The 22,118-nt window shown below is 40.4% G+C and overlaps 1 protein-coding gene across 6 annotated transcripts in view; it reads right to left on the bottom strand.

Moving 5' to 3' along the window:
* Nucleotides 1-22,118, bottom strand: part of dock9b (dedicator of cytokinesis 9b) — a 98,253-nt gene that overhangs the window by 37,358 nt on the left and 38,777 nt on the right. For 5 of the 6 annotated variants that reach the window (XM_088074528.1, XM_088074526.1, XM_088074529.1 and 2 more), the window contains 8 exons: nt 16,186-16,302; nt 9,439-9,528; nt 6,884-6,966; nt 4,057-4,126; nt 2,390-2,485; nt 1,156-1,290; nt 851-1,025; nt 446-501 (listed from right to left, as the gene is read on the bottom strand). In XM_088074528.1, the coding sequence (XP_087930654.1) occupies nt 446-501; nt 851-1,025; nt 1,156-1,290; nt 2,390-2,485; nt 4,057-4,126; nt 6,884-6,966; nt 9,439-9,528; nt 16,186-16,215 (735 nt within the window). In that variant the 5' untranslated portion in view covers nt 16,216-16,302. Of the gene's footprint in view, nt 1-445; nt 502-850; nt 1,026-1,155; nt 1,291-2,389; nt 2,486-4,056; nt 4,127-6,883; nt 6,967-9,438; nt 9,529-16,185; nt 16,303-19,755; nt 20,091-22,118 lie in introns of those variants that run through there. The other variant, XM_088074525.1, reaches the window with a different exon arrangement.

Genomic DNA, 22,118 nt, shown 5'->3' with positions numbered 1-22,118 from the left:
TTTTGTCGTTGCCTTTTCCCCCTACGTTTTAAAAACATCAAGCCAATTCGCTCATGTTTCAATCTTTAAAAAATTGGCTTGTTAGATGCAGAAAATTACAGACTACAGCCTATAAAAGTTTGTTTTCCAACTGCCACGTTCCACATTCACACTCCTGTTCGCCACCAGTGTCGGCCTCATCTGGCCTCTGCGTTTGGAGACCATACACACTCGACCAGATGTTTGCTTGGTTAGCACCAACAGGAAACCTGGTCAGCAGGAAATACAGCTGTCTAGCAATTCCACTCAAAGCAAAAGCAGTTACACTTCAGTCTGCTTCCAAGTGAGGTCATGTGGCACCTTCAGACACCCAGAGCGCCTCTACAGTATGTGGACTAATCCATATGGTGTGGCTGATGGTGAGCATTGTTTCAGTGTTGTTGCAGATGGTAAAAAAGCAGGCTACCTGAAAGCTGTCCTGAAAACTTCCGGAGGAGAGGTCTGTTTTTCCGTGCTCCTCGTCTGTTGGAGAGATCAACAGGAGCTCTGTGAGCTGGTGTAATTATATAAAAACATAATGATGTGTCGGTCTGCCTCTCTGTGAGGAGCAAAGGAGGATTACGTAAGAAAAAAAATAATGATAATTAAGTTATTTATCAAGTACAAGCGATTCTTGTGGGGAGACGTCCTGCAGATAAATTATTCCGTGGGGTAGCAGTGAATCGAAGGAGCCTGCAGGTGTGGCGAGCATCAAAAGAGATGGAGACAAAAAAATGCATATAAACAGCGGAAGGCAGGAGAGATAATTAAACCGCAAAGACAGACGAACGAGATGTCGAAGAAATGAAACAAAAATTGCAGAAAAATGTACCGTCGTGCAGGTCTCCGTTCCTCTTCTCCTGCATGGCCTGTTCAAAGCTGCTGTGGAGGATCTTGTTGAGGGTGCCGATCCACTCGTCCATCTCCGCCTCGCTGTCTGCAGCCAGCAGGAACGTGCTCTTGTCCTGCATCTTCAGCTCGAAGGCAAAGCGACGCACTTTGCTGTTCTGAAAAGAAACAATTGCAAACAATAATTGACTCTTAAGTTTTTATCACAGCCATTTAGAGGCTCATTTTTTGTAAAGAATGCACACATATTGTGGTTTCTGAAGGGGCCACGTGCTTGAGGTACTCTACCTGAACGACCCCCATGCACGAGTCAAGGAAGATGGTTCCTTTGGGTTCCTTTGAGGTGTTCTCGTCCTTGTAGAAGTTGAGGTTGTAGGATCCATCACCCAGCTGGGCCAGATGGAAGTACCTCCTCTTGAAGGACTAGAACATGGAAGCAGAAAATGTTTACATCCCCAATGGCCTCTTTCTCTCTAAAAATACCAAAAGGGTGGAGATGGGGCATGGGAAAGCTCAAGGGTAAAATGACAAAGTACGACATGTTGTGGGATACGGTGAGCAAAGGCTGATTTGATTTCCACATGTGCAAAGAGAAAAAGAACGGACTGGAGAAAAGCCAGGATTTTTAATGACGTCACAATGATAACATGATGCTACACTATTGTTTAAAGTAAAAAAAAAGATGCTCTTGGTAACTTTAGGCTTTACTTTAAAATGACACAACACAACTTAAAGGACTACTCCAGCATTTTTAAGTGTTGTATTTTCATTATGTTGTTGTAAATCTGAGTGACAAATTTAAAAAAGAACAGCAAAAATCCAAAGCATCAGACTGCTTCTGATTGTTAGTCCCTTGTGTTTGTCAAGCTCCAAAAACACTGGATCCTACATTTCCCATGATGCAACTTGATAACATCTTTCAACAGACCCCTGCCTCTTTAATTTTTTGCCTGCTTTATACACTAATTATATTAATTATTATTAATTTATAAAACTTCTCCATTACTTTTCAAGGTTTTTTTATTTTTTAAAAATCGTCAACAATTTTAGAGAGAAAACTAAAACACAACATTAACCAAGATTTGTAAGTTATGAGATTTAAAAAAAGAAAAGAAAAATATAATAAAATAAATAAATACATTTAAAAAATCGTTAAAAAATGCCAATTCATTTTTGTTTGGAAGGCATGTTTTCTTTGAAATTTAGCGGTAAAATAAATACCAGATACAGTCATTTAAAGTTGTACGCCCCTCCCCTTGGTGCAAAAAGTGCTTAAAGAATGATTTGACATGTCTTGTGGGCAGACATGCAAACACAAGAAATTTTGGTGATGAACAAATAAACAAAAACAAACAAAACGTCACACATCGACACATATTAAAGTTACATCGTGAGCTAGAGAAACAAAAAACCGCCATGATTTTTCCAATCTTGAAAAAAATATTATTGTGAAATTCCATGACTTTTCCAGGTTTTCCATGACTGTGGGAAGTGTATATGTTAAAACCTGAAGCACACATACCCGCATAGTAACACTGATTGCACTGTTCATGTTGCCTTTGTACAGCCAGCCGTGTTTAGACACTCCTCCCTTCTGAGACCCCAGTGAGGCTGTGTCCTGCAGAAGGAGGTGCAACAACACACACATTAATACATGATACAATAAGAACTACATACATTTATGTGTGTATGTGGGAACAACACATGCACACTCCAACAAACACGTATTTGCGCACTTTGAGCTTAAAAACCTGCTGACTGCCCACAAGGCCAGTGGGAGGAGAGGCCTTCATTGACAGTCTGTTGAGTCCTGAAAAAGGATGCTCTTCATTAACAATAACATTTAGATCAACGCTGCACTTCTGTAATCTCAGGGGATTTAAGCTGTGACGGTGTTCCCATCAAAGGTCACTGGCCCTCAGTTAAATCAATGCCTGCGAGGTAATTATTGGGAGATGTGCCCTTAAAATGCCTCTAATGTCATGAAGATGTCAGCTATTCTGGGAAACCGCGAGGGACTGGAACATTTAACAAAACATCCAAAGGTTGGCTCGTAATAAAGGGGTGAAATGAAATAAATGAATACAAAAGTTATGCCACGAATTAGATATAATGTGTGTGCCCTATTGCACTCGCTTGTAAACAAGTTCAGCTGAGGCAGGGTTCGGTGAGCAGCTGTGCTCCGCATGTGAGCAGAAGACAATTCTCAGAAGACCATCGGCTGAAACACTGAGAGCTAACAATCACTTCCAGGCAGACAACTGGCAAATTTATTTAAATCGCGGAAATGTGTGAAATTGCCAAATTTGTTTTTATCTGGAACTAACCGAGGCAGCCGTGGACCAGCAGCCCCAGTGTTCTGTGAAGTAAAATGACTGTTTTGGAGTCTGGTGGCTTTAAAATAAGGTCTTCAGCGTCCTGCTGAAAAGGGCTTTTTGTGGTGAATACATTATATATGTTGCCTTCACTTAAAATGAGTTTTTTTAGGCAGACGTGTCTTTCGGTGGCTAAAAACTAACAAACTGAGGCAGCGTTTGCTCAGCACTGTTTCAGTTTATATGGGATGTGGGAGGTTTCCACCTGGAAACTATTGTAAAGGAGTATTTCGAACGTTTCCATGCACAGTTAAGTCGAGCTGTTGGGCCATTATATTGGACTACTGTCCTTGTCCCAGTATACTAGCATAGGGAGAATCGGTTTATTGACGATATGCCGCGTTTCAGCTAGTTGCTATTGGCGCACCTTCTGTTTGACCTATTGTCACATACTAAACAAGTTAGCGAATGGGCTGCATGTTGAACGGTGACAACATGGATAACTTTTCGGCGCTGTACATATCGTATGTAATCCAGGCTTTACTTTTGTCATGCTGAAACCTTTGTCTTGTTTTGTTTTCTTCTCGTCTTTTTCTTTTGTTTTTCACGGCTTTCTTACACAAAATTATGCTGATTGACTTCTGGGTCAAAGCCAGGCGTGAAGACGATGGAGCATGTGCAGAACAACTAACGCAGTTCAGGTCGGACTGAGGCGTATACATGAAATTTGACATAAGTCTGATTTCAGTAACATGTTTACATGTATTTTAAAAGTCTGGTTTTAGTCGGACTAACATCATGTAAATGTGCTAATCGTGATTCGGTTTATTGGAACAGACAGTGAAGAGGTGAAGTCTGGGACTGGTGGACTTACCTCATCTTTTTCCACATCTTCATCCACCTCAAACAGGTGAGCTGCCAGTTTCTCAGGTCTCAGCACCTTACTGAAGGAACAGGGAAAAGATAGCTTAGACCTAACTCACTAAGTTCAACTGTAGTTTATTTAACTCTTTGAAACCTGAGCAATTTGGTTTGAATTCTTGCAAAAAAAATAGGGGGAATGTGATGAGCAACTTTACAAGACAAAGCTAAAAAAAAAAGGCGAGAAATTGGGAAAAGGTTCCAAGAAAAATGTGCCGTCTGGTGGCTCAGTGGGTAGATCAGGCAGAGGCTGGAGGAGGTTGTGTCCTCGCCGCAGTGGCTCCAGATTCAAATTCTGCCCTTTGCTGCATGTCGCCCCCTCTCCCTCTCCCCCTTTCTTGCTAAGCTGTCCTATCAAATAAAGGCGTACAAGCCCGAAAAAACAATCTTTTTAAAAAAGTTCCAAGAAAACTACCTGAAAATAAGCACAAAAAATGAGTAAAAGACAAGAAAATGACTTTAAAAAATGAAAAATATACATGTATACACATTTGTAAATATACAGAATTACTGTGAAAAGAGTTTTCTATTTCTTTTTCCCACATTTCCCCCCTTTTTTTAAACTAATTTTCAGCTCATTTTCTTCTAAGCTTTCACAAATTTCTTGCAAGTTGCTCACTGACTTTCTTGTCCATGTTTTTAAAAGAAATCAAACCAATTTGCCTGGGATTCAAAGGGTTAAGCAGCTGTAAAAGGCATCTGGAAGCAGAACAAGAAAACTGATGTTGATCCAGCTCTAAGAGGGTTAAGGGCACATCACCCAAGGGCTTACATGGACTGCACACTTTACAGGTTAAATGTAAAGAGCAACGGTGATTAACACACACACACACACACACACACACACACACAAACAAAAACACAAAAATGTCAATACAGCAGCAGCATTAAAGTTAAGTCAATAAAAATGATCGAACAACAGCAGTAACATAATTTGTCAGACTTGAAAGTCAGAGGAAAGATTTTAAAATCTGCTTGGCTTTTATTTTATTGGTAGCAAATGCAAAAATATCAGGACTGATGTGACGAGGTCAAACTTCTTAGATCTAGAGATCTCACAGCTGTGTTTTGGGCCAAATGATGACCCCATGTTGCTGTCATGGAAAGACCGCTGACAAAAATAACACTCCTAATATGTGGTTCAAAGGAAAGAGAGAGATCTAAAACTATTGTTATAACTATTCCCAAGAAAATACGTGTTTCACAATCCAAAAGGTGCAAAATGCAAAAGGGTTTTTTAAATCTCAGAGCTACTCATATTGCTTGTAGCTTCACAGGATGTAGCCCAAATCCTGCAGCTGCTCCTCTAAGTGCAGCTCAAACTCCAGGCGGACAGTTTGCCCTTTGACCTTTACAAGACCCAGCTTTGCTCGGGGGAGCCACGAGCATAAACAGTGTCAAGGCCAAGGCCAGGGCTCATCTCGTTTTTACCCCACAATGTTTGAAACACTACATCTGTAAAGCACATTCCCGTCCCTAAAGAAAAGTGGCTCGTCCAAGGACACATAAGGCATTGTGGGATTTCCCTTAGGATTTAATGATATCAATCAGCAGCAGTCCCGGAATAGCTCTGCTTATCCTTGGTAGAAAAACATCGGAAGCTTTCTATTGTTGTCGTGGAGGAGCTCGGAGCTTCCGAGACACAGATTTACGTGTTTCTCGAGTTCTGCCTAAACATTCGCGGGGCGGTAAACAAAGGGCAGTGTCGCTGAACAAAATAAGATTAATAATATCCCCTGGAGGGCTTTTGCTGCATTGCGTGATCTGTGATAGACAAAGCAGCTTTACAGCACATGCACTTTTGGATATAAAGCTTTAGAGAAAACTAGACACACTGCCACACCAATCAAGTGTCACTTCATGTTTACATCCACGTCTGTGAAAACATCTTCCGCAGCAGCACAGATCTATACAATCAGCACTGTGTCAAGGTGGGCACCCAAGGGTCTTGAGTTATGGCCAAAAAAATGATTTATGGGGTCACCGTGACCTTGACCTTTGACCTTAAAGCACCAAATTCTAATCACTTCATTTTTGAGTCCGAGTGGACATTTGTACCAAATTTGAGGAAATTTCCTCAAAGTGTTCTTGAAATATTGTGTTCACAAGGACATTTGACCTATGACCACCAAAATTTAACCAGCTCCTCTTTGATTCTAAGTGAATGCTTGTGGAAAATTTGAATACATTTCCTGTAGGCATTTTTGAGATATCGCATTCACAATGGCGTGCTGAACAGACGTACGTTCATACGGACAGACAGCCTAATAACCTAATGCCTCCGGCCTCGGCTTTCGCCATCGACTTTACAAATTAACACCTTCTAATCTTCTGTTTGTCAAATTGACCTATTATCCACATTTACTTCTCTGTTGCTCAAATTCATAGTTTTCTCAGAGTTAAAGTTTACTTCAGAGTCACAGAGGACGTCATTTGATAAGATGAAGTAAAGTGACCTTCGTGTGTAAAATTGTTGGAGTGTCCCTTAAAAATCAAGAATAAGTGCCCAATTATAGTTGTCTCAATTTAGCTGGGGAAAAAAATGTGTCTTTCTCAAGAGAAAACACAGTGGAAATAATTATCTGATTAACTCAATTTGACAGAAATGGCTTTTAATTTTCCAGTTCAACTCAACGGTGGCAGTGACCTTGGCTGAAAGACTGCAGCTTAGCCGGTTGTTATGACTGTATTGTACTGTTGTACTATCACAGAGAAACTACAGTCCGATGGATCCGTCACCTCACAGCACCCGTACGTATATCTGCGGCACACACACTCACTTTGGGAGCTGGCGGAAGTCTCCGGAATACTCCTCGTACTTGTAATTGACCACATGCCAGTCAGACTTGTAGGTTTTGATACACTGCAGAGACAGAAAGGGAAAGAGGGGGTGAAAGGTCATTCCAACAAGAGAAAACTAAGATGTGCACTTATATACATGGTAGAGACACACACAGGCTCGGGTTTCGAAAATGACCTTAGAAATGTATATTTGATTTTCAGCCAAAAACGCTTTAATGAAAATGGTTCAGGGTGGACTGTTGCTTTTGAAAGGTCCAGTGTGTAGGATTTTTGTGGATATATCAGCAGAAATGGAATATATAATTTTCATAACTATGTTTTCTTTAGTGTATAATGACCTGAAACACAATTGTTGTGTTTTCGTTACCTTCGAATGGGACGTTTACCACCAAGACCACCATGTTTCTACAGACAAAGCAAACACTAGCTCTAGTAAGGGCCGCTCGTGTTTTTGCGTCGGCCATCGTAGTTCTCCTGCATGTTTGGCACATGGGAGAAGTTTTAGTTTGCTGTACCAAATTTAAAATGTACTTGACTACTGTTAAAATCCGAAAAAAATAAAAATTGGCACAAACTGTTCATTATTTAAACATTTCAATTTTACTCCACTTGTTAACCCAGAAGTTTTTTTTCTTTTTTCAGTATCTTTTCTTCATTTGCTGCACAATTTAATTTATTTTTGCATTATTTTATTTTGCGAAATGTATTTTATACAACATTTACAACAAAAATCTGGAATGTAAATCCTCCATGTGATAAATGTATCTAATAAAGTTGAACTTATTAAAACAATTTTTTTTAAAAAAGTTTCAGTTAAATGGTACAGCGTGTAGCATTTAGGGGGATTTATTGTCAGAAATGGAATACGATATTCATAACTATGTTGGCACATTTATACCAACAAGCAGAGTGGATCATCTTCCACGCAGTCTGCCAGCTTGTTTCCACAGTAGCCCAGAACAGACAAACCAAACACTGGCTCTCAACAGGGCTGTTTGTGGTGTGTTTTTGTGTTGGCCACCTTTTTTCTCCAACATACTTGGCACAGAAGTTTCTATCGTTTAATGCAAATGTTAATGTTTAGTGTAAATCCTTCACAGCAGACCTTTAGGGTAGACTTAAGGAGCTTAAGCACATCTAACTACGGTCAGTGGAAATAAGGATTGTTAAAAATTACCAGGGTTGGAAGACAAAAATCAAACACATATGTGCTCCGAAATGGATTAATATCCCTGGCCAGTGCAGGTAGTATTGGAATTACCCCACCTCCCCAAGAGAAATGATTTCCGTCTGAATGGGGCTTTCCTACATAACTGACCCTTCCCTATGCCCCGCCCCTTTGTGATGGACGTCAGCCTCATTCAGCAGCAAAAAACAGATTAACAACAGAAACCTAGACATTAGCTGGTTAGTGCTACACTTTTCAAGGTTTGAGTTTAGTTTTGGAGGAATTTCCTTCCAACCTATCCGCGTAACGTGTATCATTATTGCACAACATTCAGCTTCGGATCCACAAAATCAGCCTAAAAAAGGAAAAGTCTATGGGGCACAGCTGCATAACTGTCGAACACTTGTCGGAGCTGGTCAGTGCTGCACTATGATTGGCCGGTCTGCGCTGAGGGCGGGACTAATTCAAATGATCGCAGAGATTTTGTGATTCTTTTCCTCGCTGTCTGTTCAAGCTAACAAAGTTCCCTGAAGGTTTGCTAATCGACATGTTTTTGTGGGATCATGTTATTTGATTGTTCTTTTTTTCGCCCCTACAGAGAGGGGAGTGGCAACCTAAACATTTGACACAATCACCAGCTGGATCACTTGCTTTGCAATATTCCAACATGTGTTCATCAGCTCTGCAAATTCATAAAATGCACATGTTGAGTGAGGCAAGAGGTCACTAAAAGACTGAAAAATACATTCAGAGAGCAGCCAATCTGTAAAAGGCCTCACAGTTACTCCAGATGCACTTATGATGTCATTTCTGGCTGCAGCCATGGGGGACTATCCCCTATCAGGCTCTATCAGGCCGCACCCTGACCGACCCCCGGCACACAGCTCCTCTGAAACAGCGTGACGTGAACCGTTACTGAACTGCGCTCTCCATCTGTGGCTGATCCTCAGCACCGTCAGGAAACACGTGAGGGCGGGGAACACAAATGGAAGTTCACTTAAAGGCTAACAGAAACATTTTTTGACGTGCGCGGTATCAGTTTACCCTTGTCTCTAAATCATGTGAGCGGTCAACAAACGCTTTTCTTTTTCCACTAGCTTTCTCTGAAATCTAATCAGCTTTTTCCATGCACTGTAAACAGATCAGAGCGGCTGGATTCGTGACCTCTAATATCTGATGGGTGTGTGCATCAAGACAGAGGCGAAGCACCTGTGTTTGGGTGAAAGGCGAGAAAACATGGCTGCACTCCAAACAAAAGGATAAAGCAGGGCCTCGGTCAGGACGGAGAGGTGGAGGCTTTGGCCAAGACAGAGGGATAGAGAATGGACAAAAGCAGGCTTTCGTCCAGGTATGTGTTAGTTTTACCTCTTGGACAAACAGCGAGTGAGCCTCTTTCTCTGCAGTCTCTGGCACGGTGGAGAACAGCGTCCTGCCCTGGCGCCTCAGGGTGGAGATCTGAGGAGACAGAGGGGAAGCATGCATGAAAAAAGAGAGCAGGACAGCATATCCATCCTGCTGGTGTTTTTATACAACAGGACAAATTCACTCGCTAGTACAGTGTGTGTGTGTTTAGTGTTGGTTTTACTGCTCCTCGTGATTATAAGACATTTTATTGATCCCCACAGGGCAGTTCTCTGTGTATTTTCCTTCAAAGGTGGGTCAGAGATCAAGGTGAGCGACAGATCGGCCTCATGCACTTTCTGCCAGATGGTCAAATCATATCCAATTATTCGAAGCTGACGTTTAAAGGAATAGTTTGCCATTTTTGGAAAGGAACTTCTTCTCTTTTTTCACTTGAGGTTGTCTATAGAAGTGAGTCAATCCCCACAGACCCTCATCTGAACATGCCCAACATTCATGAAAACTGCACGGGGAGTGAATATTATACAACTCACCTGTTTATATATTATTAAGGCTTACAGTTCTGCATATTTAAGGGCAGGGCTGCTTGAGTGACAAGCTGTCTGTGAGGAGTCTAAAGTCTAAGAGTCAGAACCACCAGTTTCCATCTCTCATCCAAATATGGTCATTTCTAACTCCAATAAAACAAAGATGCCCAAAATGCCAAGCTCAAGGCCTGGTAGCTCGACTCACAGTAGCTACATTCAGCAATTCATACATTCTATGGTCTAATCATATTGATCATCAATCATGAACTATTCATTAAAAGTTAAAAAGCAGAGATGAAAGGAGATGGTGCTTTTGGAGCTAAAGAAAAGAGAACGAGTGCTGCAGAGAAAGTCCTGCAGCCTGTTTTATTCCAGTCCTAATTCTTTCCTCTGCCGGCCTTATTAGACGGATACAGACAGAGAGAGGGGAGCGAGGATCCATAGCTGAGGAGCAAAAGGCGCCTCAGGGCGTCGAGCCTTCCAAGCTATTGGATGCTGCAGCCACCATTGCTCCCACTTAGCGTTCTGCTTTTCTCCTCAACCCACAAAGATGAGTAGGAAACCAGTGGCACAATGACCCAGTTTTGTCATAAATCTTCTATTCTTAAACTGGCAAGCAGATACAGTTATTGAGCCTGTGCCCTCATTTGTCCTGTTCACTCTTGCAATAGCTATCAGAGTCTTGTCAGAGGCCCAGATGGAGCTCAGTTTATTCAGTCCTGTATGCACATCAGCTACAGCGCTTTAAAGCCGGTGGGGATATGTTAATACATCTGCAGTGAGCAAAATAATGGACTTTCAGGTGAACATAGCAGGGGTTTGGCTACAATAGACTTGACCTATTTGGATTTTTTATGCTTTTCTTGTAGCTGCAAAAAAGCAAAAATTAATTAAAATATTGTTATAAGTTGAAGTTCTGCATTGTGTACTCCGGAAAAAGTACTTAAAGTATTGAAGTTGAAAGTACTAAATGCAGAAAAAAAAAACACCTAAACCAGCAAAACACCCCGACAACTACAAACATTTTAAAAGAACTACCACCCAACCCCAAAAAACAGATTTATTTTTTTTTAAAAAAGGGAAAAAAAATCTGGAAACTCAAAATGATTAATAAGAACTATAATAAAAGTAATAAAAGTATTTACAAACAGAAAAAAACATCAAATTATTAAAAAACTCGAAATTATTTAAATGGGGGAAAATAACATCCAAAAAAACTAAAAATAATTTAAAAACAATAAACACTCAAAAAACTTAAAATTATGAAAAAAGAGGATCCTCGTGGCTCAGTGGTTATGTATAGAGGCTGTGTCCTCACTGCAGCGGCTGCGGGTTCGATTCTGGCCTCAGCTCATGGCTGCATGTCGTTGCCCCCACCGCACCCCCCCACCCCCTCCCTTCACACTTAAGCTAACCCTACGAACCATCTTCCATCGTAAAAAACCCCCAAAACCGGCAGACGGAGCCACGTCATCAAAAAGGTTGATGTCATGAGGATGAGATAGGTGATCGTCATAAAAGAAGGAGATTCGTTCCAATCGCCAAGCAGATAGACCCTGAACCAGAGCTCGGAGCGGCGCAACCAGAGAGACGGAGGTCATGAGCGACGGGACGGAAGAAGCGACAGGCAACAGGTGAGAAAGGAAAGCCCTCCCCTGGGGAACAATGCGGATGCAGGCTTCAAGGGTAAGCAGTAGAGGGCACTGGCAGCCCGGTGCCAGACGCCCCAAGAAGAGAGAACCTGTGCAGTAGCCGAGGTCGTACGGCCGGGGGCACAGCATCTCGGTGCCAGAAGCTCCAACGAGAGCGAACTGTCGAAGTCACTGTGGACGTACAACTGGGGGCAGCGGCACCCCGGTGCCAGATACCCCAGCGAGAGCGAAGTGGTCTGGTTGCCAAGCGTGCACAGCCGGGTGCAATGGCATCCCAACGCAGTCAAGAATCTGGGTCCGAAGATTGGAGGGAACCGGAGATGAACAAGAGACGAACGCGCCAGGAGGGCGGACGGGAGGATCGGCCGTGGCCAGGGTGAAAGTAGGCAAAGGCCGCCACGACTGAAAACGATTAAACTATTGTTTAAAAAAATGCCCTCCAGAAAAATAAATTTCTTTATAATTATTTACATATGATAAGCCAGGCGTGGCTACATTTGAGTATTTTGTGAGTCAAGTTTCACTTCCACTTGACAGAGATGATGACTGGGAGCAAAGGTTATGTAACATTAGGTCGGTTAGTCTAGCTGAGGACTCTTGTCACTGTTTACAAGCGGAGGCTGGTGTGTTTGAGCGCAGTCGAAGGTGCCCTCGAGCTGCAGGTGAGCAGCTGGGTGACGGGGCTAATTTCCATTTTCATCGCCTCGAGCATACTCAGTGAGACAAAGGTGTAGAGTTATATCTTAAGACATTTTTTATGGAAAAAGCTACGAAATATATAATTTATCTGAGCAGATACAAGATTTTAGGGGTTTAGTAAATGCCCAGGGAGGGAGTTTTATTTCAGTCATGAGTCAGCAGGATAAGTGGAGGCTAATCTGTGGTTATAAAAACGCAAAGGTGACGAGGTAATGGCTGAATATTAATTTTTGGGTGAATGGCTAGTTAGCACACAAAATGTGACACTTCATAGAGATTCCAGTTGTGCTCGTACTCGGCATTGGAGTCCAGTCTCAGTCAAATCACTGACAACACACAGCATGTCTGTTTGACCAATCAGTCACGGGAGACTCTGACCTAAGCGCACCACTGTCAATCTACTGTACGCAAGAACTGCTGGCTGCCAATTAACAGCATTCCTTTCACAGTCATTAAACCGCGGCTTTGATGGCCTCCGCTGGGCGAAGGGAGCGTGTTCCCACAGGCAGCGACACCGCGGGGCATGATGATGCCGGGCAGGAATTAAATTCTCTAACGGGGATTTCTGGGCACAGTGGTTTGGGGAGAAGAGGAGCAAGTGCTCTGGAGTCCTCTTTCAACTTGAAAAGATGAAAGTGACTGTATTTGACTGTTTTATCTGCACACACACGGTTACATACGTGCAGGATCGAAAATTTCATTCAAACTCTATTCAAACATACTTTAGATAGATATCCCATCTATTGTATTCAAGGACTGTCAAAATTTTTGTTTTTCGAAATTTCTGGCTATAATAAATGGTATTATTTTGGCAACTTTTTAAAGAAAGCATGCTTTTCAACCCCATTTTTTTAAAATAAATTGTTCCATAAAAATAAAAAAATTGCCAAAACATTTACTTTTATATAAATATCACCAAAAATGCTTAAAAAAAAGGTAAAAAAAAGGTAAAAAATGTAAAAAAAAAAAAAAAAAATCTTTTTTTTTTTAGAAAGAAAACAGTCCACCCAAGCCTGTTCACTAAAAAAAATAAAAGAAAACAACAACAAAAAAAAATCACCAAAATTATTTAAGTCCTCTATTAAAAAAAAAAAAGACAAAAAAGGGGGAAAAATTTCCCTGATTTTTTAAATTCAATTTAGTACACACAAACTACTTCCATGATTTTGCCAAAAGAGTAAATGATTTTCAATAGTCAGATGACCTTTCCAGACCCCCCCCCCAAAAAATGTGATTTTGAAATTCTTTACTTTTCCGGGTTTTTCACGACCGTAGGATCCCTGCATGTTAAAATATTAACCACATTCAGTCTAATATCCGTCTTAGGACGTCTCCCGTTCTACATGAATGCACATGTAGGGAGAAGTTAATCCATAACTCAACCTCCTTTCACTCTTTTTCTTGCATTAGATGTGATGTATCCATACGTGTGTGTATCTGAGCAGCTCATGAAAATGCCAGTGGGCCCGTATGTCTGGCTGCCGCCCCTCCTTCTGCGCTCTGAGCCCAGTGATGTAAAACATATGGCAGCTGAGACAGATGGACGGACTGGGTCGGACCATACAAACACACACTCGCACAAAGGCCAGTTACTAATGGCTGTGCACTGCAGACAGCCTTGTAATGAAAACCACTCATCATCTACTGATTGTGAAATAGTCTGGAGGCAGTCTGTACATCGAGGATTTCCCACACATACTCTGTTATTGCTGCAAACTTCAATTCACAAGTGGGTCTTCTATTCTCCTGTTTTTGTTGCCCTGGAAGCGAGTGTTAGTATTGTAACTGTACAGTATTTTATATATGACAAGTAAAGAATCTTATAAAACTGCTGACAAAAACATCCCGGTAGTTTAATCTCCGTAACAGGCACAGTGATTTGCTTAAAAAGCTTCTTGTTTTCTGTTTTTGTTGTATTACGCGCAGTATAAAAATACTTGTTAAATAAACTCTCCTTAGGTACTAACTTTATTTAGATATTTTCTAGTATTATTTTATCATATTTATCTGAATGCTTTAGTTACTTTATAAGGTTTTTGCAAAAACTCTTTATAAAATATGATGTTTTGTAATAAATTAAATTATAAAACAGATTATACAATTTCAGCTGCTACAATTAGTTGATTAATCAATCAGTTGATTGACATAAAATTAATTGCAGGCTGTTTTGATAAACATTTACTTTTTTCTATATTTTTGAAATAATTTTGAGGGTTGTTGGGTGGCTTTTTTCCCTATTATTTATATTTTCAATTTTAAAAAAATCTTCTTTTTAAAATAATTCTGAGGCTTTTGGGAGTTTTTTTTTTAATTTACCATTTCTTTTTTTGGATAAGTTTAAGTTTTTTTTAACTTATTTGTTCTAATCATTTTGAGTTTTGGGGGTGTTTTTTCTGAAAATAGTTTGGCATTTTCTTATGTTTTTTTTATTTTTTTTAAATAACCTGAAGGTGGGTTTTTTTTCAGATTTTCTGCATTGGATACTTTTTCTTTTAATACTTAAAGTATATGTTCCTAATTATTCTCACTTACTTTTACTGAAACATATTTTTAAAGCAGGATTTTTACTTGTAACAGAGTATTTTAACAGGGTGGTATTAGTACTTTCATTGAGGTCAAGGAGCACTTCATCCACCACCTCACCGTGAACAACAGTGTGGCTCACTGATGTTTTTTTTAACAGTTTTAAAACTGAATCTCTACTGCATAGAAGAATAAGATATATCAGGCTTTGACGCACTCACAGTAATAGTAAGCAGGACACGTTCGTTGGTTTGTCTCTCCACATGGGATATGTTAAAAATAAGAAAAATATTGAGTATGACTGACCTTATCCTTTAAAGTCTGATTACTCGCCACATTATTCAGGAGAGCGGAGGAATGACAAACACATGAGCACGAGCCTGTCCCTGTCTTCTCTCGCTCTCTCAAACTGAGAGTGGATCCTGCTGAGATCTGTCTCGGCACTGTGGTGATGTTATGTTGACACAGTCTTTGAGCTCCTTTGAACACATGCAGCAGATCCATGGAGCGTGTAAATGTTTAGAGGACTGTGAGCCAGCGATTCCACGCAGTACATGTTGAGGTCAAATCCATCGCAGATTCGACACATGGGTTCACCGAATAATGTCATAACTTTCTCACATCTTCATAACCGGCTGTGCAGACACACTGAAAACCACGCCTTGACGGCCTTGCAAAGTTTTTAGTGACTACAAGCTAGTTTAAGGGGAGTCAGTTACTAAACTGGGTTGCACAATTTAACTGTCTCAGCAATTAAAGTCGTCAGCAATGTGATGATAGAAGTTAGCCCAACTCCCCAACTCTGACACATCTCCTTTCACACAACTACAGTCATCCAAACTCATCCATAACCACACTGAGCAGCTTCCATCTCTGGCATGTGGCTTCCTCTGCGAGTCACGTGGCTCTTGTCCTCTCAGCGTATTTATTTGCTGCTTCAAAATCATGACAGTAAAAGCACAGTCAGCACGGCTGTATTTCTCAGCACAGCTTCTGCGAATCTGCAACTTTGTGGTTTATTCACATGCACGCCTCTCCAAAAAAAACAAAAGATCCACTGTCAAACTGCACATCATCGCATTCCAGGAGTTATTTTGTGATTACGTATTGCTGCTCTGACTTCATCTCGTCCAATTCTGCCTCAATCACTTGCAGAGAACAGGTGTTTATTTTCGTTTTGTTGAAACTGACATCTGAATGTGGGCGGTAACTCTTAGAAGCAATCTAAAAATATTGTTGTGAGTGGCATAACTGTCCATAGGTAAAGATTCAAAGTCTGACCTATGGGAGGGGAAAAGCTGGACAAAAACGTACCTGCAGGGTTCAATAAATGAATGTCCACGTCTTACCTGGAAGTCGTCTGTGGGGAACTGCAGCATGTCCCGCAGAACATCACTGATGATCTGGGTCTTCCTCTGCACGAGCACATTCTCGTAGTCCAGAGGCTCTATGACCTTCGGCTTTACCTGAAAGAGTAACAGCAGCGGATCAGCACGCGGCAGCACGTGGCGACTTGTTTATGGTCGCCTTTGTTTTTTTTTATGAATATTTGTGATCTTTCAGGGAAACATCATCATTATTTGACCAATAATTATATAATAATAAGGAATATGGATCAGTGGTGGAATGTAACAAAGTACATTTACTCAAGCAATGTACTTTAGTACAGATCTGAATTACTTTTATTTTACTTATTTTCTTTTCGTGCCACTTTATACATTTCAGAGGGAAATATTGTACTTTTTCTTCACTACATTTATCTGAGATCTTTACCCACTTTACAAATTAAGATTTTTGCATCGGAACAAAAAAGTTTTTAAGATGTTTTGTAATAAATTAAATTGCCACACAATTTACACAAGTATAGCTGCAATTTTTAGCATATTAATCGATCAGTCAATTGTTTTTGAATAGTTTTGAGGTGTTTTTTTTTCTTCTTCTATTTTTTCTGTTTTAGTTTTTACCTTCTTTTACCTTTTTTGATCATTTATTTTCCTGATTGTACTTACTCTCACCAAAGCAACATTTTCAATGGAGGACTTTTACTTGTAAAAAAGAATTTTAAAAGATTGTAATAGTACTTTTACCTCAGTAAAGGATCAGAATACTTTGCTCACTACATGTTTTGCTGTATGGCATGAGTTACCAGTCTGGGGTATTCACACTGTCTGGACAACAATTGTCCTTTCATAGAGTTACTGACAGCTGAGACGGACGCAGAGACGGGGCTGAATGTGGGTTAACAGAAGAGCAGATGAGACAAGCGAGAGGTGGACGGATGAGCGAGAGTCTGCGTGTGCCATTGTACCAGTCACTGTGTCACGAGCTCACGTTCAAAACCTGAACTCCAGAAGTAAATAAAAATCTCTCCTCTGAGAATTTCCAGGACCAGGCGTTATCTGCTCATACCAGCGCAGGAAGATACGCAGTCCAAACAGGATCCGTAGTTTACAGAGACGGCTTTGTGAGCACTGATGCGCGGTAAGATAGCTGAACACGGTGGTTCATGATCAAGCAAAGATTAAACTCCCCCTGCGCTGCAGATGGCGGCTCCATCATTCTGCAAAAAAAGACCCGAGGGATTCCTCCAGTATGTCCTCCCTCGACAAGCCTGACAGTGGTATCAGCAAACCGGCTTCACATGTGACACGCACATGGCTCTGTGTGCATATTAAGAGGAAGCAAACAAAGCTTTGATCCATTTAAAGCTGCGCTACGACAGATTTTAGTTTTTAAATACTTCACATTCCTGATTTTAGAGTGCTGGAGACTGGATTTTTACACAATTATTTTCAAGTATAAATAACAACAAAGCTGTAGGTCAAAACTTGAGAAAAGTCAGATTCATTCTAGTCCCCAGAAGAAAACGCTGGCATTTTCCATTTCTGCAAACAGCAAATACCTTACATTTGCATGTTTCATACATATTACATCAACATTTCTACAGTGACTTAGTATATGAGCTTACTTCGTCTGACTTTGGTTTATCACCTGCCAAGCAGCAGACCAGTGTTTGAAACCAACAAACAGCCAAACTGGTTGCGATTTAGCGAGTCATTGCTGTGTTTACAGTAGCATTTAGGCACCACGTGTGGGTGTTTTGTAGTAAACTCGCTGTTTTCCCAGCAGGGATTAATTGATCTGATGATGACACAAGATGAAATGTGTAATTTAAGGGCAATAGTTTATGAGGAATTTCAGTTTGTGGACTAAGTGATGCGTAAAATCCCTAAATATAGCGTTGAGTGCAGTTTACTGATTGACACATCATAGGATTTCGACGTAAATGATAAATTTTCAGTTTACATCTAAAGTGCAAAGTTCCCTTTATCGACAAACAAACAGAAAAATGGAAGATTAGACAAAACAAAACTTTCATGGTTCTGTATGTTTTGAAATGGTCCCTGGTCTTAATGTGGCAACTAGGCGTAGCTGTAATCCATATTATTTGGATTAGCTTCCTGGTCTGGATCCAACGAACACATAACAAACTGAGGCCAATTAAACAGTCGTCTGACCGTAGATTTACATTTTGATTCGTCCAGCCAATCCCCCTGATGATGTAATGAAAATATCCCTCTGCATCTCTCAGCCCTTTGGATGTAAAAGATCATCTGATAAGCAGAAAATCAGCGGACCTGATTCTCAACTGGATAATTGCCACTCAGACAGAAGATAACAACAAGCAGCTGTGAACTGTGACTTGCCTGCAATTATCTCTGAATACATTAGAAACACAGTTAGGTGGTGATCCAGTTTAACAGGCTGATGAAGATGTTGCTTGTTCTACAAGCTCAAATACTGTCAGTCAAATAATACTCTTACCTAACAAGTATTTATAATCTTGATTGACTGACCGAAAAATGATCCAAATCCAAATTCTGCAATGAAATGACATCTTTAAACGTTTAAACCTTTGAACCTGGACTAAACATCACTTTTCTTGAGTTGCTTTTCAGACTCCTTTCGAAAGTATTTAAACCTTTTAAACCTGGACTTATTTGTGTGATTTCTTTGAGGAAATGTTCCACAAATTGCAAGGAATGAGTAGATTTAAAGAATTATTTTTAAAAATCCTAATCATAATTTCATATTTCAAATTATGCGATAAGATTATTATAATTTTCAGCACTTTTCACCTTCTTTTTTTATTTTATTTCATTTTTTACTTTAATTTAATTTAATATCATTTTATAGGGATATTTTTGTACTTTAAAAATTTTTAAAAATATTTATTTTTATTTTATTTATTAAAAATGCATATATATATATATATATATATATATATATATATATATATATATATATATATATTATAATTATTTTTTTTTTACAAATTTCTTTGTGAAAATTTTTTTTTTGGGTCATTTGTTTGGTTGTTGCTCATTGCCATCGTCCAGTTTTTTTTTAAAGAAATCAAACCAATTTTCTGAAATTTGAAAGGGTTAATAAAATAGTAAAATAAATTAGTACAGTGGCAAACTCCAATGTTTCCAAACCCCAGTCCTACCATGGAAATATCTGCATCTATTAAAAAAAAAAAAGTGTTCAATCAGTGTTCTCTAACAAACTCGTGACCTGCATCTTTATCGCTGCACCAACTTTGCGGCCAACTTGCCGATCTGTTTGACTCTGAGGCGCAGGAACAGTTAATGAACAAAGAGAGCCACAAGTGCTCCATTTCCTAAAAAAAGATCAACATTCAACCCCCCGGAGAGATGTGCCCTGAAGCTGCTATTTCCCATTTCCGTCTAGCCCTTTTAAAAAATCTTCAAAGCTTTTCTTGAAAGGGAATCTAACAGATAAGAAACTTGTTTAAACAATCAGATCACATCGGTTCCTTTTACAACCACCGGAACGAGAGAGAGGGTTTTAGAAAAAAAAAGTTCAAAGTTAAAGATGGCACAGCGCACACTTACCGCTGCCACCTGTGACCCAGCCTCCACCTCCGCCTCAATCTCAGCCAGACTCTTGTACTGCTGCGGTGACTCTATCACCATCTCCCTTTTGGGGGCTTTGCCGGCCCGGCCCTGCATGCTGATCAATCCTGCCTGCCCGCGCTCAGGTGTGACACTCACTGCACACACGCGGCCATGGCACAAAGCAGAGTGTGTGGAGGTAGAGAGAGCTTTGCCGACGTCCAGTGAGATTCCCTCTGTGCTCAATCACAAAGCCCAGCCTCCCTCTCCCTCTCTCCCGCTCTGTGTCTCATCAGAAGGGTAGGGCCCCTCCTACTCTCACAGCTGTGCAGCTGTGGGAGTGTGTGTAGATATGGGTGTGTGTTTCTATGTACAGTATGTGACTTGAGTGAGGAGGAGGAGGAGGGGAGGAGATTGTCCACTCCCCTGTTCAAAACTTGGAAGAGGCCCAGAGTTCATGTTGTCATGTGCATGCTCCACCTGCCTCGTGTGTGTGCTGAAAATACAAAATTCAGAAGACGAGATGAATGGAAAAACAGTTCCAGCTTACAAATGATCAGAGTCCCACTTAAATACTGTCTAATAGGTACAAGAAGGCCCACCATCAGGGGGGTCAAAGAGCACCGCTGGTCCCGGCTCACAGCCAAGGAGGTGGGTTGGGGGGACCAAGTAGGAATATTTATTTACTGGCTCGTGTCACTTACAATATTTGTGTTTTCGTTAAAACACATTCCTTTTTGTCATCCAATACTCCATCCCCCGCACATTCTGTGAAACGGTGCGGTCCATCTGACAACGCAGAACACACACACGTGCCGCTGATGTAAAAATATGAAGCAACCTGCAGCCTGACTGGCAGAGTCAAAATGCCCCACCAAAAATCAGGGGCCCCTCATTGTCTGTAACTGAGGGGCCCACTTTGGAAAACTTTGTACCCCTGCCTGAAATTCCTAATGGGTACAAGAGAAGAGACCATTTATCAGACTTCGAACAGCTCCCTCTGAAGAGAGGACGCTAAAAGTTTTAAACAACGTTTTTCACAAATGCAAAGTTTAACATGTGGATGTATAATGACAGCTGGATACAGAGTCAGAGGCAGGCAAAAGTTACAGTTTTTCATGAACCGGGCAGCTAACTTCCATTTCTAACATTACACTGTTTAACTTTCATTCTTGTCTTAGTATATTTAAGCTTGTTTTATTTCTCTATTCTTGTCTTTGATGACCGTTTTTAAGTTATTATTATTACAACGTCCCTTTATAACAGGTTACTTTCACACTTTGTCCTCAGAGATTTCATGTTTTATGTAAAGCACTTTGAATTGCCTTGTTGCCAGAGTGTGCTGTATAAATTAACTTTTTAACTTTAGGAAAAAAATTATTTAATCGTACGGCTATAGACTTTCAAAATGTTAGCAGTCTGAATGAAATCTGGATAGCAAAATCAGTCAATTGCATTTAGCTAAAAAAAACCAACTGATTTACAGATGTCTCTTTTGCAATGCACGTCTATTGGAGCCACATGGGCATCACGTGACAGACTGGGAGGTTGTGTACAGTTTGACTCCTATTTTAAATTGTCTTCAAAGCCTGACGCTGTTCCTGGAGCCTTAGTACACAAAATTAATGTCTAAAATGTGTGTAATTCTCCTTTAAGAGTGCTGCGCTAGAAATCTTATGCTAGCGGATCTTTTTTTTTTAAAAATGTGTAGTATATTTCAAACAGTTTGCAGCTGTGGAGTTTCAGTGGTGATGTAAGTGTTACTCTGTGTGTAGGGACTGGACTCTGGTAAGCAAGGTCGATATACCAGCTGATATTAGCTCACTGCAATTATATCAGTGAATGTGTTAGCTGATAAATGATAAGAAATTGATGTACAAAAAATACACTATCACTGTGAAAAGGAACTGCATAGGGGACAGTTTTATGAATGAGGTTGCAGACTTCATTATTGTCATACAGGGCTGCATGACAAAGTGGGAGCTGTAGTCCCTTTACACAAAAAATGCAAAACAAAACATGAAATGTTTTTTTATGATTAGTGATGAGTTGAGAACTCTTACGGCCTGAGGGGAAAAAAAGTCTTACATCCTGCATACTCTATAACTACACTATAATTACTGTGAACGTGAGGGATGTACCAAATACCAGTTTTTGGAGCTTTGAAAGGGGAGGGGGGGGGTTAAACATGACTCAGCTAGACATTTCTGTGTTGACATGGACGGCGACATGCAACTGCAACATGTGTTTCTTTTTTAATTAGTCTTCCCCGATATCAGACAGGATTGTCAACTCGTTACGCTTGGTTTCTATCTTCAGCCTGATATTGCGTCGACTCGAAATTTCACGGGCAGGGATTATTC

Source organism: Plectropomus leopardus, chromosome 24 (assembly GCF_026936395.1).
Source record: "Plectropomus leopardus strain MGB_pleo_1.0 chromosome 24, ASM2693639v1, whole genome shotgun sequence".
NCBI lineage: Eukaryota > Metazoa > Chordata > Actinopteri > Perciformes > Serranidae > Plectropomus > Plectropomus leopardus.
The sequence above is the reverse complement of the archived record's forward strand: the minus strand, read 5'-3'. Positions and strand labels throughout refer to the sequence as shown.